At 38.5% G+C, this 18,212-nt stretch overlaps 2 protein-coding genes across 2 annotated transcripts in view; one reads left to right on the top strand and one right to left on the bottom strand.

Annotated features, from left to right (window-relative positions):
* Positions 1-543: 543 nt before the first annotated feature.
* Positions 544-11,623, bottom strand: NUSAP1 (nucleolar and spindle associated protein 1). The gene is made up of 12 exons (XM_015825433.1): positions 11,506-11,623; positions 10,251-10,307; positions 8,900-9,073; positions 8,213-8,351; positions 7,197-7,292; positions 5,678-5,787; positions 3,111-3,176; positions 2,833-3,023; positions 2,282-2,466; positions 1,903-2,016; positions 1,412-1,502; positions 544-1,050 (listed from the first exon to the last, which is right to left on the bottom strand). The coding sequence occupies exons 1-12, from the start codon at positions 11,596-11,598 to the stop codon at positions 963-965; spliced, it is 1,404 nt and encodes a 467-aa protein (XP_015680919.1). The 5' UTR covers positions 11,599-11,623; the 3' UTR covers positions 544-962.
* Positions 11,624-11,991: 368 nt separating this feature from the next.
* Positions 11,992-18,212, top strand: part of OIP5 (Opa interacting protein 5) — a 13,047-nt gene continuing 6,826 nt past the window's right edge. The window contains exons 1-2 of the mRNA XM_015825430.1: positions 11,992-12,265; positions 17,831-17,897. Of these exons, the coding sequence (XP_015680916.1) occupies positions 11,992-12,265; positions 17,831-17,897 (341 nt within the window). The remainder of the gene's footprint in view (positions 12,266-17,830; positions 17,898-18,212) is intronic.

Raw genomic sequence — 18,212 nt, 5'->3', positions numbered from 1 at the left:
GTTGGAGTATAGAAGATAGGTTTTTATTTCTATCATAGATTTAGCTTTTCTTTTTGACTTGCTAATTAAATTAACAATTCTACTTTAAAAAGAAAAACCTAATCATCAGAATATATGCAATAATAATAATAACAATAATATGATGTTGGAAGGGATCTTGGAGGTCATCTAGTCCAACCCCCTGCTCAGGCAGGAAACGCTATACCATTTCAGACAAATGGCTGTCCAGTCTCTTCTTAAAAACTTCCAGTGCTGGGGCATTCACTGCTCCTGGAGGCAGGTTGTTCCATTGGTTAATTGTTCTGTCAGGAAGTTTCTCCTTAGTTCTAGGTTGCTTCTCTCCTTGATTAGTTTCCATCCGTTGCTTCTTATCCTGCCTCCAGGCGCTTTGGAGAATAGCTTGACTCCTTCTTCTTTCTGGCAGCCCATGAGATAGTGGAACACTGCTATCATGTCCCCCCTCGTATAATGTATAATGAAAAAAAAAGTTGACTGACAAAAGTTGACAACATATGACAAAGCTGTATACCAGTAGTAGTAAAATTAAAATGAACTTTTATCTATAAACGCAGTTATTTTAATTAGGAGTAAATTAAGACATTTTTATAAAAAAATTCTCATTAAATGAATTTAAAATTCAATCGAAGATTGAATTGTTTGATACAATAAACTTCGATCCAGTTGTTGAGAAGAGAATGTTTCCAGACAATTTAGGATATAGTTAAGGCATATACTAAGCAGATTTGAGAGAAGAAAAGATAGCTAACCTTTTGAAAATGTTTCTAAGCTTTCTAAGATAATAGCATTAGCTACTGAATAACTGAATTTAGTAGCGCCAGTGTTCTATGTTCATATTAAAATAAGAATACTCAGACTAGATAGCTTAAGGAGAGACAATTATTTACAAGAAAGTAAAGATTTTCAGTATTAAGATTATTTACAGAACAATTTGAAAGTCAGCTTTAAATAATAGTCAGGCACCTAAATGTGCTAAGCTTTTGGTCTTTTCTTTGTTTTCTTTCTTGTATGTGTTTCTTCCGTCTGCCATCTCTGTTAAATAAAAAGATGACAAAATAATGTTAGCATTAATGCACAAGTAAGTAAAATGAAGGCAAACTTAATTCTATTATTCACACTTCATGCAGTTATGTTTTTAGCTACTTGCCAGAAATCCTTGCCTTTTTTTTGTATGTGATCTAATTTTTGGCATAGGGCCATCAAACTTCTTTTAAGGAATTATACTATAGAGAATTTTAAGAAAGGCTCTGCGTTTGATCAAATTTCTACGATTCTAAAATGAAAAAGGTATAAACTTCAAGGTTACCCAAATGTTAATTTAATGAAGGCAGGGGACAACAGAATAATCATAGCACTTGACAGGGACTTTTAAGAACTGACATTATATACATGCCTGGTTTGAAGAGGTGGCTCTTTGTAGTATTTCTTGCGGGAAGATAGTCTCTGGTGAGTTTCACTAGGGTTGCCCCATGGTTTCAGTTTTCCTATATTGATATAAGGAAAATGTGTTACTTGTCTTTGTTCTCATCTGCTGCATCAAGTAAAATAGCAAATATTTCCCATGTTTCTTTTGTGAGAAAATTTTGCCTATGTGAGGCAAGTTAATATATAGCCAAAAAACAAGATACTTTATTAGCAGTAGACCAGCCAAAAATATACTTGTTTTGAGATAAGAACAAACTCAAAAAGCAAGGAATAGTTTGTTTTAACTTAGTTTCCATTAATATGTCAAATTACACGATAGATTAATTTGAGATTAATAATGTACATTTGAAAAAATAAAGGCAAATTGCAGACAGTATGTGACTAAATTCTCAATTTGTTTGCAACTGCTAATATTTTCATGCTCTTTTACACTTGAGTTATTTTTAAAACTATGGCTACCTTTGTGTGGCTGATAAGTAAGTGGTCTTGATAGACTTGCTTGTAGATCAAATACTGATTTCTTGGCGCTTGTGGGTTCTACAGTCTGATTTATAAACTTGAAAGGAATGACAGCTATAAGGAGAAAATCAATGTAGTGATAATAAGCAACAAGATCATACTCATTTAACTTTTGAGTTTAAAAATGGGAATAACACTTGAATGCTAGAATACAGCTTTTTTTTACCCTTGGTACCAATTAGAATAGTTTAAAACTACATACTGTAAACAAAAGGAACATCGTCTTGACTGTGTAAAGATTCTGCATAAATATCCTCCACAACAATCACATGTAAATGAAGTGCATGTTAGTAATTATACAGTTCTTCGGAAAAGTTACCAGAATTTGTAACAGAAGTTTCTGTTGTCTGACAGTTCACTGTTCCTTCTTTGAAGTCTTTGCTAGTTATACATTCACTGCTTTTCTGATTATCTGGAGTGCAGTTTTTTAGAAATGAAGGTTTCCTAGATGGAGTCTTGATAAGGGAACGTTTCTCTTCATTGTCTTTTGTAGATTCAGAAAACCTAACAAAAACATATACTGTATTTATAGTATTCAATGGCTCATAATTTTATATACACTTCATCCAAACAACTAGGAGCATATAAAAATATTGAAACATTTGAATATCCTGTCACAGAAAACACTGGAATTAGCTCAGAATTCTGTTTAAAACTTTTTGTAGATTCTACATGTAATCATTCTCTCAAATGCATACCTCATTTTTACACTGACAAAATGCAATAAATAAATAAATAATTGACCTAAGTCCAAACAATTTTAAGTATTTTTGTTTATGAAAATATATATATTTGGATTCTATGACCTTAAATTTGGTAATTCACACATTGCCACATGTAAGCTATTTTTATTTTTATTTAATGTCTTACCTGACATTCATTTTAGTTGTAGAAAGGCTGGTTGAACTGAAGGATGATTTTCGAGATAGAATACTTTTATTTGCAGTGCCAAGGGAATTGCGTTTTGAATACCGCAGTTTTATTGGAGTGCCTGTGGCAAAAAGCCTATTCTTTTGAGAAGGGGGACTTAATAAAACCCCTCTGGAACTGGAACGTACCTGCTGAGATGAGGGACATGTCCACATTTTAGGATGTGGTTTGTTGAAAGGAAGTTGAAAGGAAATTATTAACGGAAAATTTATCCTTACCTTTGAATTTGTATTTAGATTTTCTTTTTGAGAAGTCTTCAGAGACTTATTCTTCTTAGCCAGGATCTGCAATTAGAGACCTAGGATTTTTTTCCCTTCTTAACAATTGCTCATAATAAAATACTAGGATGCTTTTAAAAACCAATGCTAGGCATAGAGATGAACAAATTATCAAACAGAAGCAAAAACTGTTAAAAAAATAGTACTGCTTTTCTTCTTTACTGCAGTTCATCTATCACCACAAGAAACAATGGAAACTTTAATTAAGAACTTATATTTGTTTTAAGCCACAGGTTTCTTGTGATGTTCAGCCTGAGCTCAATGTAGTCATTAGGAAGGTTCCTGTGTTTTTTAGAAACTTTAAGTGGTCCATGAAGAGCAACAAAAAAGTGACATTAACATAAGCCAGAATTTGAGCCAAAATAGTTTTCTAAATTTTTGCAAATTTAAACTATTTGAAATTAAGAAAATCTAAATTACTTTATAGTCAGTCCAAAACATAACTTCCAAAGTTAATAGCTACCGATAAAGGAGAATATTTGTAGCTGAGGGTTGAAATGAGGGGATCTTGGTAATCTCTGAGCTTGGCTGTTTTTCTTGCAGATGTTTCATTACCCAAAGATAACACTGGCATACATCAAAAAAATCTGACAAAGCACCAACAGACTATTACAACCACATGGAATCAGCACACGAACCAACTACAGCCCTCTAAAACATCCTAAGTAAACCAAAAGACCCAGCAGTCCCAGAAGAAAAAACAGGATTCATCTACAACATATAATATAAAGACTGCAACAGCCATTATGTAGGACAAACAGGCAGAAGACTAGCAGAACACCAAATAGCAGTCAAGACATGATGAAAATTCTTTAATTTCACAAAATGTGAACAGATTTAACCATAGTTTCAACTGAGAAACTCATTCATCCTAGACCCAGCCAAGTCCAAAACCACTATGAAATTATTCTAAACATGGCACTCTGATAAATTGGCTATCAATAGATACATAGACATAAACAACATCTACATACTGTGTAAAAAAGAGAATCAACAAGCCAAAAAGGGAACAAAAAAACCAAAACACCTCTCCACCAGCAATCAACACCCAGATGAGCATAGATTTAACACCAAGATTTAACTTCAGAACAACGATCAAGCAAACAATACCCCAATCAAAGAACTGCCAAACAATAGTTCAACAGCCCAACTAAAGCCCCCAGCCCAGCAACATTGATAGGAAAGCCAGTAGATTAAATTGAGAGCAAACCCCATTCCTCAGTAGCATTAATGTTACCTCTACTTTGGGTAATGAAACAAACATCTGCAAGAAAACAACTCAGAGAGCACCAAAGACCTCAAAGTTAATAGCTCCAACAAAAAAACCCTGTATCATATCAATACTCTAACTAGAGAGCCAGTTTGGTTTAATAGTTAAGACACTAGCCTAGAAACCAGGAGACTGTGCAACAAGCCAATCAGGCATTTCCTGTCACAACCAATAGATCGACACTCGGTAGGTCAGAAACAAAAAAGCAGATCCCACACTTGTGGGAAAATAGGGAAAAAAATCAGTACTCGAGTCTAACCAAAAAGTGTACATATAGACATGTTTTCACTTCCTGCTGAAACTCAGACAAGGGTTATGACAGATATCTTTCACTCAAAGACATTTTTAAGCTTAGTGCCTTGATTGAAAACCTCTCATTCCATCTACTCATCTCTGAAGCCAAAATACAGAAGAAGCTCTCAGTATAATTAGGATTATTTTTGTCATGCATTTTCATAACAGGATCTCCACAAAAGGTTATTATAGACTGATAGATGATAGCTAAAAGAGCGTCCACTAAACTGAGTAAGAGAATCAGGACTTAATTCCTACCCTAGCTAGCTCATTGAATGTCTGATCATATGTGGAATCACTAGCTGAAATGTTAAACAATGTTTGCCACAACTCAGTATGGTCCTTAATTTCTGGACCAACTATATGTTTGGAGAAGTGAAATTACTATTCCTTCTTATTCATCATCCTTTATCCTAACTACTTGAGTTGCTATTTTGAACACAATAATGGCTTTCCCCTAAACCTATGGGGAAAGGGGGGATTTTATATTCCCACAGCCAGGCTTCCTATGCAACACAAAGCAATCTCGGGGCTTTTTCCCTGTTTGTTATATATGTAAGCAGGACACACCACTTGGCATTTGCTAGTTAGGCAAAAATATGATTTGTCATATTGTTATTATTGGAGAACAGGTCTTCAAGAACCGTGAACAAATAAATCCCTTAAACAGATCATTGGACTTAACCTTTGAAGAATGGAAGTCTGATTAAATTGGCCAGGGTTTAAATATTTCCAGTAAATGGGAAATTTGACCATGATATAACTATCCCCATTTTTTGAGGGGCTCACAGAACAAATTGATAAGATTATCTCCAAAAATAAGATAGGCTGTTTTTTAAAGGCATCTATACACACATTCTTTTAAATAAGACTGAATAAGAGACATACTGTAATTTCATTCAATTCAATCTTCATATATCTGGGTAGGAGAAAGATCACTTACCTTGATTTCATTAACTGAATTGCTGAAATTACACATTTTATTGTTCCTTTCAAAGTATTCATCAATAGATAACATTTTCTTGAACTGAGCCTCATGAATTTTCTTAAAATCTACAATATTGAAAAGTTTATTACTCAGATTTTTCTTCTCTTCATTGCCAGTTCATTGAAACATGCAGCTTAATATTAAATATTTACCTGATACTGAAACAAGAAAAGTCAGCTATTTTTTTTAAAGTAGTAGGTTCATGGGCAAATGTTTTAAGGCACACCCAGAGAAGACTTACAATGCGGCAAATTAATTTTTTAAAATAAAGGAGCACAATTAATTTGGAATGTTTATTTCAGTTCCCTTACTCATTCCAAATTAAATGAAGCTATAAAATATATAAGGCATACCAAATGTTGGGTCCCATAGGCCAGGGTTTCCTAACCCCTAGTCCCCGGATGGGCATTGGTCCATAGCCTGCCAAGAACTGGTCTCGAGAAGTGAGCGAAGCCCCAACTGCACACATGAGGGATTTAGGCAGCACACAAACCCAGGCTCCCCCGGTCCACAGACAAACCGCCCTCCACGGAATCAGTTCCTGGCGCCCAAAACGTTCGGGGCCGCTATCATAGGCCAATCACATTTCATTAACTTTTTTACAAAAAAAATTACACTTTGGAATATTCAAATGCCATGTGTGAAGTGGATGAGAAAGTATTTAAAATGAAATGGCATCCAATTTGAACATTTAATGTAATTTATGCAATAAATTGCCTGTGGGTCCTGACTTTGATACACCCTATATATTGTCAAGATTCAATATATATTTTCTTTCCAGTTCAGTTATTTCTTTTCTTCCTCTGATTCAGTGTTCTTTCCTTTTCCCCCGCCGTGAAATAACAGATTAACAGAGTTGGAAGGGACCTTGGAAATCTTCTAGTCCAACTCCTTGCTCAAGCAGGAGAGGAGACCGTATACCATTTCAGATAAATGATTGTCCAATTTCTTTCTGGAGGCAAGCTTTTCCACTGATTGTTCTCACTGTCAGGAAATTTCTTCTTAGATCCAAGTTGGATCTCTTTGATAAGTTTCCATTTGTTACTTCTTGTTTTGCCTTCAAGTGCTTTGGAGAATAGGTTGATCCCCTTCTTTTTTTGTGGCAGTCCCTTAGACAGCAATAATCCTAATCATATTTGTTGCTCTTTTCTGAAGTCTCAACATCTTTTTCTTCAGCTCACCACCCTATCTGCATATTGTTTTATTTTTTGCTGTCTCCAATGAAAGGATAGAGGATAATGTGCAATCACATGCACTTACATATTATATGCATATAATCTATTTTTAAATAGAACAGATTAACAATCTCTATAGAATAAAATAACTATTGTTTTAATACTTTTTTTTTTGGGGGGGGGGGAGGCTGTTCCTGAAAAGTTTCCAATGTAATATATTTCCCCATTTATCTCCAGTCTTTTGATTTATAAACAAGTAAACATTCTGTGCATACAGTCATTATGCTTAACATACATACCTGGGGTAGAAGAAACTGTTCCTTTTCTTCCCAATTTAGATTTGCTTCCTGTGCAAGTAGTTTTCTTTCCAGAAAGAGAATCCAGTAAAGTTTTACCTGAGGTAAACATATGAGATGCATCTCTATGAAACAATCAAAAAGATTCATAAACTTCTCAAGTTCTAAGTTGGTCAAACTTGGTTTTACAAATTTCCATCACACATCACAGTTCATGGGTTAATTCAGCAGTAAGTTAATTAGATTATTTCATTCAAGCTGCTGAGTTAAAAGGTAGAGGATACAAAGCCACATTCTTCTTTTAAGGAGTTTGTTATTATGCAAGTACAGTAGTCCATGCTTAACAACCCTAATTGGGAGTGGAATTTCTATCACTAAGCAAAGCAGTCATTAAGTGAAACATCAGGTGAAGGGACCACTTAGCAACAACACTTCCAGTTGGCTCATTAGCCAAACACCTTACACATCTCTGGCCTTGGGAAGAGTCAGTAGCTATCTCAGTTGGGCACGCCTTGTCATCAGTGGGAAGAAAACAAGTCAGCTGGAAGCAGTGGGAATAGGCAAGTGTTGAGGTCCTAAATGCAGGCGAGCTGCCAAGCACCATGTGACTGGGTGGTGGGGTGGTGCTGCAATGGCCATAATTTCAAGGTTAGGTCAAAACATCCGTTCAGCTGCAGTCATAATTTCAAAGTCGCTGAACTAATAGTTAAGTGAGGACTACTTGTAGTAGATGCTATCCTGCTTGAAATATGGGTTATCTAATCAGAACTAAAACACACCACAAAATACTGGACATTTATAGTATCCAAGCTTCCATCACATTAACTTTATGGCTGGATTGTTAGACAAGGCAACGTTGAATATTCGGATATTGTTTCCTCCAAACTATGTTCAGTTTCTGAAAATTCTATGTGATTTTACAGATGACAAAAGCTAGTGACAAAGTTCAAATAAATTGTCCACACACTTGTCCTAAACGTCAAAGCAAAACAAATATTCCATTTATAAATGCAAATTACTTTCAACTCCTTTTTGCCTAGTAGAATTTCTTTCTTTTTGTTGACTTGGAGTGACAAAGTCTTCTAAGTTTCCTGCTGTTCCACTGCTTTGTGATACATCATTTTGGTTTATCCCCAGTATCTTTCCAAATCCTGCATCCTGAAAGCATATAATGGAGTTTCACCTCAATTTTCTCATACAGGCAATATATTTATGCAAGTGTATTCATATACAATTTCTATTCCATTCAGTACACTTATTCCTGTTATTACGGTAGTTCCATATAATATATAAATTTACAGACAGAAAAGGGACACTATTAATGTCAAGGCTAGAGAAAAGTTTCAGAAGCATACATACAGTAGAAACTTCCATTTTTTGGCAACTAATAGAATAAGCGTTGCAAAATAAATTACATAGCATCGCAAAATTTATGTTCCATTAAACAATGTGTGGAATTGAAATCCATACATCTTAATGTTGTCAAGTTTGAAACACACAGTACTAAATCACGTTTCTTCAGCCTTGCTTTATTGAACAGATCATTAATATAATAAAGTCAAAAAGGTCTACTGAATTCATAAATTACTATGAGATATATATTTCTATTTTTATACTCTTCTGCCAGCTCTTGATATTCACAGTAATCAACCAAACTTAAAAACAAGGAACTTGCATATCTTACAATTTCATATAAATAGTATCACCTCTTTCTCTGAATCCAGTTCTATTTTTTCTTCATTAACATTTTCTTGTGTTGTTTGCTGGGTATTATCTTCTTTCTGTTTTCTATGCCTTTTGGTGATTTTGGATGGATTTACGGAAATTTGACTGCCATTCTGTTCCTCAATATCTGCAGATGGGGATGTCTTTTTGATACCCTGTACAAAAGAAACTGAGCCATTTTATTATCATCTTCATATTTATTTCAGTGACAAACCATAAGGTATTATTCAGTTAACAACAGGGTGGATTTGATTTAAATCGAGTTGATTTAAGTCGCGATTTAAATCACTAAAAGGCTCAATTTAAATCATAATTTTTAAAGAGCAACTGTCATCTCTGACCCGCCATTGAGTCACCAACAGTCCCATTCACTTTAATGGGACGGCTGTTGATGCGGCAGTGACACAACAAGGAGAGGGACGTGGCGGGCATCAGGTGAGTGGATGCCTGCTAACAGGCACTGCCATGATGGATCTGAAATGACAGGTGCTCTTTAAATGTAAGGACTCATTCTTGCTGGTAGTTAGACTCTTTAATATTATTATTTGCAAACAAAATGAAGGTTTCCTATTTAGAATAATAAGCTGTCAGGTTAGTAAAACAGCGATATCAGAACCGATTTTAATAGGTTAATAGGTTAATCATACATAGTTGGAGAACTAGTCAAATTCTTTTATTTAATTAAAACACTTAAGAGCCTGGTACAGATACATTTCTCTTCAAACAATCATACAGTTTGTAGTGTACATAGATTTGCAAAACAATGGGATAACTTTGTTTTATAATTTATCTCATGGTTACTGTGAAATTGTGTGAATGCATCAATGTAGTGCATGTTATCTCAGCTTCCAGAGCTTGGATTCATTGAATGAATTTACTAAAAATGTAAATATTGCAGAATATACAGCCTCACGCTACATAACTAAGCTCCATTTCATGCTGAATAAACTAAATTCTTAATGTATCTTAAATAGAAAACTATCTTTAGATAGATTTTTACCCCAAAAGCATTTTATTAAAATAAATTTGATAAAAATAAAAAAATCCCGTTTTTAAAAAAACGTTTTTAAAAAAAATCATTGATTATCCACCCTGGTTAACAACAGTCTAAAAGTTGTTTGTTCATAGTAGTTTGTCCCCACAACTGTTATGCTAAAGAAAATCAGATGAACATAAATATGAGATTACTTCTACCAGATCCATAGCCAGACAGCTAAATAATGTGTTTGAGGCTTTTCATTATATGGAAGGAATAGGATTTACTCTATTTTAAGACACCGTTGCTAGAGGATAAATGAAATTGCTAATGAAATTGTCAAAATGTGCCCTTACCATATTTTTATTTTCTTCACAGAAGTGATTCTTTAATGCATTTAACAGCCTGGCTGCCTAAGAGAAAATAATTATAAAAAGGCTTGTTATAAATCAAGTTACTGCAGCTAGGTGTAAAAACTTGTAACACATTTGTGATATATTTGTCTCACTTCAGCTGCCTCAAGGATGGGAACCTTGCCCTTCAACCTCCCTTTTAGATGCTTCCTAGCTGAGCTTCAGGCCTATCTTCTGATCATAACTCCCACAATTCTACCGCTTGGTTCCCAGCTGAAGGCCCAGAGAATCTCTCATTCCAGCAGCATCTTTGTCCTTTTGCAAAAGGTGTAGGGATCACAGTTGAATCAGCCCTTGGAAAACTTTTTGAAAAAAACAAACCATATTGGCTAGTGGAGATGACTACACATTTTAATTGGACAAGTAAAATCCCATCTACCATCACACCCAGATTTTCATCAGTTCTTATGACAGAGGCAGAGAAGTAATCAGAGATTACACTAAATGTTTTTCGAACTTGGCAAGGGTTAAGAAGCGTGGATATTCTCCATACTGGTTGGGGAATTCTGGGAATTGAAGTCCACATAATTTATCGTTGTCAAGTTTGAAAAATACAGTACAGGTAGTCCTCAATTTACAACAATTGGGCCCAAACGTTATGTTGCTAAGTGAGAAATTCGTTGAGTTTTGCCCCATTTTACAACTTTTCTTGCCACATTTGTTGACTGCAATTGTTAAATTAGTAACACAGTTGTTAAGCGAATCTGGTTTCCCCATTGACTTTGCTTGTCAGAAGATTGCAAAAAGTGATCACATGACCCTTATAAATGCAAGTCAATTGTCAAACAACCAAATGTAAATCACATGATGCTGCAACGGTCATAACCATAAAAAATGGTCACAACTCGCTTTTTTTCAAGTGTCCTTGTAACTTTGAACGGTCACTAAGTAAACTGTTGTAAGTCGAGGACTATCTGTACTAAATCACACTTGTTCAGCCCTGCTTTAGGGAACGGACCACTAGCGTAATAAAATCCACGTAGTCTACCGAAGTCACAAAATCATGGTCCTGCAAGGCAAGATCCACGACTCGCATTATGCCCATTTCCAAGGTTTAGTTCGAGGCGGCAACCTATAATGAAGGTATCGAGACGTCCCTTGCTCAAAAGGGCTGGCCAGGGACCCGCTCTCTCGGCTCGCTACTATCTACGCCAAAGTGCTTTTGCTTCCCCACCCGCCTGGCCAGCCCAGAGCTCACCTTGAGGTTAGCTTTCAACCCCGCCGACTTGGCCAGGGACTGCAATTCGCTGTATTTGAGCGCCTCCAATTGAGACGAAGAGAGCGCCTCCATGACTGCCAGTTACCCGCCCAACAATCAACTCCCTCTTCGAGGAGACGCTAAGGTTCAACCGCCGCGCCTCTTCGGTCCCGCCTCTATTTTCAAACTCCCCAATCGTGGCGAAACCTCTGCCGAGCCCTTGCTGGAAAAGCCAATCGGATCCCAGGATGAAAAACGTTTATAAATAAATAGGGGGCGTTTTGTTTCCTTAGAAACTTGCCAGAAAGTTTCAGAGCTCGAATTCTCGCAACTCGATTAGATAAAAGCGAAAGACGAACAGGCGCCTTCGCCAATGAACGGGGAGAGGGGGGCCGTCCTTGCTATCCGCCCACACGAGCTCAAGGGGGTGCCAATCAGCGCAGTAGGAAGCCGAAGCCAAAGTTTGAATCTTCGGCGGGAGGCCTGATGTCTGTACGGAAAAAACTTCGGCTTCTGTTTGAGGAGCCCCAGGTGGGCGGCACGATCACAGTAGAGCGGGCAGGACCCGAGACGCGGCCCGGCTGCCAAGTCCAGCGAAGCCCAGCGAAGTGGGAGAGCCGCGGGGAGCGAGTTCCGGGCGCTCGGGGACTCAGGCTGGAAGACTGCGTTGTCTATCAGTGCGGGCGCTGCCGGGTCGTATTAGGAGACTCGCTCCACTTGTGCGCGCAGGAGGAGAAACTCCGCCTTTTTGTTTGTTTCAGTGAGTTGATCGGGTGTTTTGCCACGGAGAATGAAAATGCTAAAGTCCAACTCCGAGTACGTAGCTGTTAATCGGCGAAATTTCGAGGGGCACCGAACGTTAGTAAGGTAGTAGGAAAATGCGAATCGTTCTGCACCAAGGATGCTTATGGGGCTCTCGCTGACGAGGACATACACGTGTGCTTGTTAAGCGTGAAACGTTCCGCGGCCATTTGTGTCCAGAAAGTGGAGGGGTGTGGGTGTGGGTGTGTGTAAGAGCAAAACATGGTATTTTATTTAGGCGCGTTTTCCTCTAATTAGCATGGTGATTTGTTCGTCACTTTCCCCCCTGTAGAATTTGGATAAGCATTAATGGCTGAGCCTTGAAATTAATTTTCTCAGAAATTATTACGGTATATGATTATATTCAGCAATATGAACGGATGTGTTGCATACTCATAGCAAGATAACTGGCTCTCCCTGTACAGATCTAAAAGCGATACTAATGTAGGCATTCCAAAATGCTTGTTTAGCTACTTGACCATTTCACCATCAATGTAATTGATAGGAATGGTGGAATTTCAACTGTATAACTTCTTGTATCACAATGATCAGACTGGTTGTCTCCTTCAGATCAAAACAATAGGTCCTTAATGTAATAATATAACTCCCATAAATTATAAGTAGTACTAAATATGAATACTTGTATTTTGAACACTAATATGGATGAGAGACAAACATTCTTGCTACCCTACTTTAATTATTTAGACAGATTTAAGTTTTGGGCATCCCTAAATTTAACAAAGGATTCTAAAATAACTCTTTTTCTCTTTAGATAGATACACATGCATGTTTTATTTCATAAACATGCTTATTCTGAAGGAGATACTTACCATAATTCAAGGAGATTAGTTGGGTAATGTGTAACTGCACTGGTTATTATAACTCAGTATTTGGAATGTATGTTTTGATACTTTGATCTTAGCTTGATACATGGTCCATTATATATTTTTATTCAGTTTGTACAGCTGCTCATTTTTGAGTGGGCAATGAGTAATCATCAAAATACTTAACCAGTTCAACACAATATAAAAATAATTTTTAAAAAGTAGCAGCCAAAATATGCATAGGTTTCAACATAACAAGAAAACACACACACTCAAGGCCCTGGGCCTCAAACCAGGTTTCAAGGTCTTCCAAAAGGCAGTAGGGTCAGGCCATCTTAATCTCAGGAAGAAGTATGTTCCAGAGGGCAGATGTTACCACAGAAAAGTCACATCTATTTCCCATCAGCTGACATTCTTTGGCTGACAGAACCTNTAAAAGTTGCCATTGTGGTTCACATTGGAAGGTCTTATCAGGAAGTGATAATATAGTAGCTTGCATAGACAGTTCTTTTGACTTGTCTCTTTGTTCTCTGTTCTTACGTGTGTTCAGCTGCTAATTGCAACCTAACACGTAAGCACTATTAAGCTTGCTGAAGGTTACAAAATGGAGTAACTTATGCTATATTCCAACAGTCAATCCTGCTGGATCAAATTGTATAGATGGACTCGATTGAATAGGTAGAGAAAACTGAGAGAAAACAGCCCCTTAGGTAGCTTAGTCCCAAGCCATAAAGGGCTTTAAAGGTGACACCATCTGGTAGATAGGATCTTGGAACCACTGAAAAAAATATTTCAGAACTCCTGGAGGGGAACTGCCAGAGGACTGGAAAAGAGCTGTTGTGATTCCAATTTTCAAAAAAGGGGAAAAAAAGAGGATCCAGGAAGCTACAGACCAATCAGCTTGATATCAGTACCTGAGAAAATCCTAGAAAAGATAATCAAGCAGCAGATTTGTGAGCATCTAGAAATGAACTAGGTAATTACTAGAAGTCAGATGGGTTTGTTAAAAACAGGTCATACCAAATAAATCTTATTGCCTTCTTTGATGAAGTGATTAAATTAGTGGACCAAGGAAATACTGTGGATATAGTATACTTAGGCTTCAATAAGGCATTTGATAAAATGGACCACAGCCTACTTGGTAAGATAGAACAATGTGGGATAGACAGTACCACCACCAGATGGAGTTGCAGTTGGCTGACCAACCACTCTCAGTGTGTAGCCCTCAATGTAATTATATCTATGTGAAGTGAAACATGCAGTGGGGTACCTCAGGGTTCTGTCTTGGGCCCAGTGCTCTTCAACAGCTTCATAAAAGGCCTAGGTGAGGGGATTGAAAGGTTGCTCATCAAATTGTGGATGATGCTAAGCTGGGGGGAATTGCTAACACTTTGGAAGATAGACTCAAGATTCAGAAAGATCTTCACAGATTTGAATATTATGTCCTATCCAACATGATGTATTTCAGTAGTGAAAAAGCAAAGTCCTCACTTAGGAAAAACCAGATGTACAGTACAGGATAGGCAGTACCTGGCTCAACTGTAGTGCCTGTGAGAGGGCTCTAGGTGTCCTGGTGGACTACCACTTAAGTATGAGTCAGCTGAGTGCTTCAGCTGCCAAAAAAACCATTACAGTCCTAGGCTGCATCAACAAATGGATAGCATCAAGATCATGAAAAGTGATAGTACTGCTCTACTGCACTAGTGAGGCCACATTTGGAATACCAGGCCCAGTTCTGGTCATTATGATACAAAAAGGTCTAGAAAGAGTGGAGAAGAGAGCCACAAAGATAATAAGAAGTCTGGAACTAAATCATACCATGAACGGCTAAAAGAACTAGATATGTTTTACCCCAGGGGTAGTCAACCTTGGCTCTTTAATGACTCGTGGACTTCAACTCCCAGAATTCGGCTCAGGAATTCTGGGAGTTGAAGTCCACGAGTCATTAAAGAGCCAAGGTTGACTACCCCTGTTTTACCCTAACAAAGAGAAGGCTTAATGGAAACCTGATAGCAGTCTTCCAATACTTGAAGGGCTGTCACAGGAGGGGGCTGATTTATTCTCCATAGCATATGAGGCCAGGATGAGAAGCATTGTCGGAGGGAGGTCCTATCTGGAAATAAGAAGGAATTTCGTGACAGAATGATTAATCAATGACATAGCTTGCTTCCCAGAGCTATGGGTGCTCCATCACTGGAAGTTTTCAAGAAAAGATTGGAGAACCATTTGGGATGATATAAAGACTCCTGACTTGGCTAGGGGGTTGGACTGGAAGACCTTGGAAGTCCCTTCTAGTTCTATGATTCTATCACCTTGAATAGTACCCAGGCACCCACTGGCAACCAATGCAACCCATAAAACTATAGTGTTATAAGTGCCAAATAACTGACATCATTTACAGCTTGTACAGCTACATTCTGTACCAGCTGACGTTTCTTAATGTTATTTGGGGCAGCCCCATGTAGAGTGTATTGCAATAATCCAAAGAGAGGTCATGAGAACACGAGTGACAGTGAGCAGAGCCCCCAGTTCAGGAATGAGCATAATTGGTGCACAACCAAAAGGTATGCAAAGGGCCTTTTAACCATGGCTATTACCTGCTCTTATAGGAGGAGGCAAGAGTACAAGAGGAGACCCCAGATTGCTTCCCAAGTCAATCTTGATGCAGTGCCACCTCATCCAGGACCAGATATGGAAACACCTTGGCACCGGAAGGCCCAAGCACTCACATTTATAGTATAGGGGGTAACTTGCTCAACAGTAGTAACTGTGAGAGGGACCTCGGAGTCCTAGTGGACAATCACCTAAATATGAGCCAGCAGTGTGCTGCAGCTGCCAAAACGGAAAACACAGTGCTAGGCTGCATTAACAGAGGGATAGAATCAAGATCACGTGAAGTGTTAATACCACTTTACAATGCCTTGGTAAGGCCACACTTGGAATACTGCATCCAGTTTTGGTCACCGCGATGTAAAAAAGATGTTGAGACTCTAGAAAGAGTACAGAGAAGAGCAACAAAGATGATTAGGGGACTGGAGGCTAAAGNTGGAATTGGATATGTCTAGTTTAATGAAGAGAAGGACGAGGGGGGACATGATAGCAGTGTTCCAATATCTCAGGGGCTGCCACAAAGAAGAGGGAGTCAAGCTATTCTCCAAGGTGCCTGAAGGCAGGACAAGAAGCAACGGGTGGAAACTAATCAAGGAGAGAAGCAACCTAGAACTAAGGAGAAACTTCCTGACAGTCAGAACAATTAACCAGTGGAACAACCTGCCTCCAGAAGTGGTGAATGCTCCAACACTGGAGGTTTTTAAGAAGAGACTGGACAGCCATTTGTCTGAAATGGTATAGGGTTTCCTGCCTGAGCAGGGGGTTGGACCAGATGACTTCCAAGGTCCCTTCCAACTTTACTATTATTATTATTATTATTGTTATTATTATTATTATTATTATTATTATTATTATTATTATTACATAGTGTCTGATGTACAAGTAACATATAAATTACTGTAATAAATGAGAGCAGACTTTTGTTTAGAGATACAATAGGACAGTGGTGGCGAACCTATGGCACGCGTGCCAGAGGCGGCACTCAGAGCCCTCTCTGTGGGCACGCGCGCCATGCCCCGGAGATGGCAACCGTCCCTCTTCAACCAGCCGCCTCACAACTCACCGAGGTCCCATGTGGCCGGATGAATCCCAGCATGGCTGGTTCCCCTCCCCCCCATCCCATCCCTCCTGGCCTCGCATGCTCTCCTTTTCCCGGGCATGACCCACTGCATCGTCTCCTCAGCTGTCGGCCGGCTGTCCAGCTCAGAGGCAGCTTCTCTGAACTGCTGGTGGCGGGCTGCAGAGCCCCAGAGTGCTGGCAGGGGCTGGCAGGCTGTGGCTGCTGACGGATACTGTTGGCCCCCATGCGCTCGCTGGCCTCTATGTGTGGGGGCCGATGGTGTCAGGCAGCAGCTGCTCTGGCCCCTGCCTCGCCTTGCCCTGCGACAATGGCACCCCCGCCCTGCCTCGCCTTGCCTTGCCTTGCCTCACTGCCCACAAACCTCCTGCCCACTGCCCCACCTGCCAGAGACCCCCTGGATCTTCCTCAACCCTGCCTGGCCCCACAGGCATCCCTCCCCATGAGCAACATCAAGGTGACCATGCCCACCTTGGCCACACCCACCCAGTTTGCCATGACCACCACAGCCACGCCCACCTGGCACCCGGCAATACATAAGTGGGTTTTGGGTTGTAGTTTGGGCACTCGGTCTCTAAAAGGTTTGCCACCACTGCAATAGGAATTGCAGATTGGTTTTTTCTTGTATGTAGTTACTCTGACTTTATTTTTTATTGAAAGGGAATATTTGGAAGGCAATATTTATTCAGGAATAAATTCCCCCCCCACGACATCCAAAGGTCATGGGGGTGTGTGTTATCTACTGTCTCTTTTCTTGCAACCAAAGAGGCTAGAAAGATTGTGGGTTGCTTTGTTTGATTGATTGATTTTTGCAAAAGCAAAAAAGGATAGTTGCCTAAACTGAAAAGTAATAGTTTGGGGAATCTTTTTTATTCTAATATCAAGATATAAGGTGGTTGGTCAATTCTTGTTACAACCAATGATCCAAAAAAGTGGATTCTCCACTTGTAGGAAACTACTAAGACAAAAGTTTTTATTGCTAATATTCCAGTGCTGCCCTTATTTTCTGCAGAGGTCACAAAAGATGTTGTTGTGGAAGACAACTTGATGGTCTGTGTTGAAGGAGACCTCATTGGTTGGTGGGTATCTTTTTGAAAACCTTTCCAATGTTTACTTGTGATTTAGTTAAGTATTTTGAATGCACATAAGACAACAATGTAATCTTAAAATACATGTAGATTTAAAAAAAAAAAAATTATCAGAGAAGGAAAGTGTTTTGTCTTTACACTAGAATTCTTTCTACCTTTATCATATTTAAAACAACATGCTTAAATTTCAAATGCTGTATCTGATTTTGCATATACAGTTTTTGCCAAAGATCTTATGTAACATATTTCATTGATAGTATGATTGTAACCATTTTTTGATGTTATGTCTTCATGAAATTGTCTGTC

Source organism: Protobothrops mucrosquamatus, unplaced genomic scaffold, assembly GCF_001527695.2.
Source record: "Protobothrops mucrosquamatus isolate PMUCROS unplaced genomic scaffold, P.Mucros_1.0 scaffold2635, whole genome shotgun sequence".
Lineage (NCBI taxonomy): Eukaryota > Metazoa > Chordata > Lepidosauria > Squamata > Viperidae > Protobothrops > Protobothrops mucrosquamatus.
The sequence above is the reverse complement of the archived record's forward strand: the minus strand, read 5'-3'. Positions and strand labels throughout refer to the sequence as shown.

Coding starts and splice junctions, on each gene's coding strand:
- NUSAP1 (XM_015825433.1), bottom strand. CDS start 11,598: ATGGAGGCGCTCTCTTCGTCTCAATTGGAGGCGCTCAAATACAGCGAA. Junction 8,352..8,899: donor AACTGGATTCAGAGAAAGAG/GTGATACTATTT, acceptor ATATGCTTTCAG/GATGCAGGATTTGGAAAGAT. Junction 1,051..1,411: donor GAGCCACCTCTTCAAACCAG/GCATGTATATAA, acceptor TTTATTTAACAG/AGATGGCAGACGGAAGAAAC.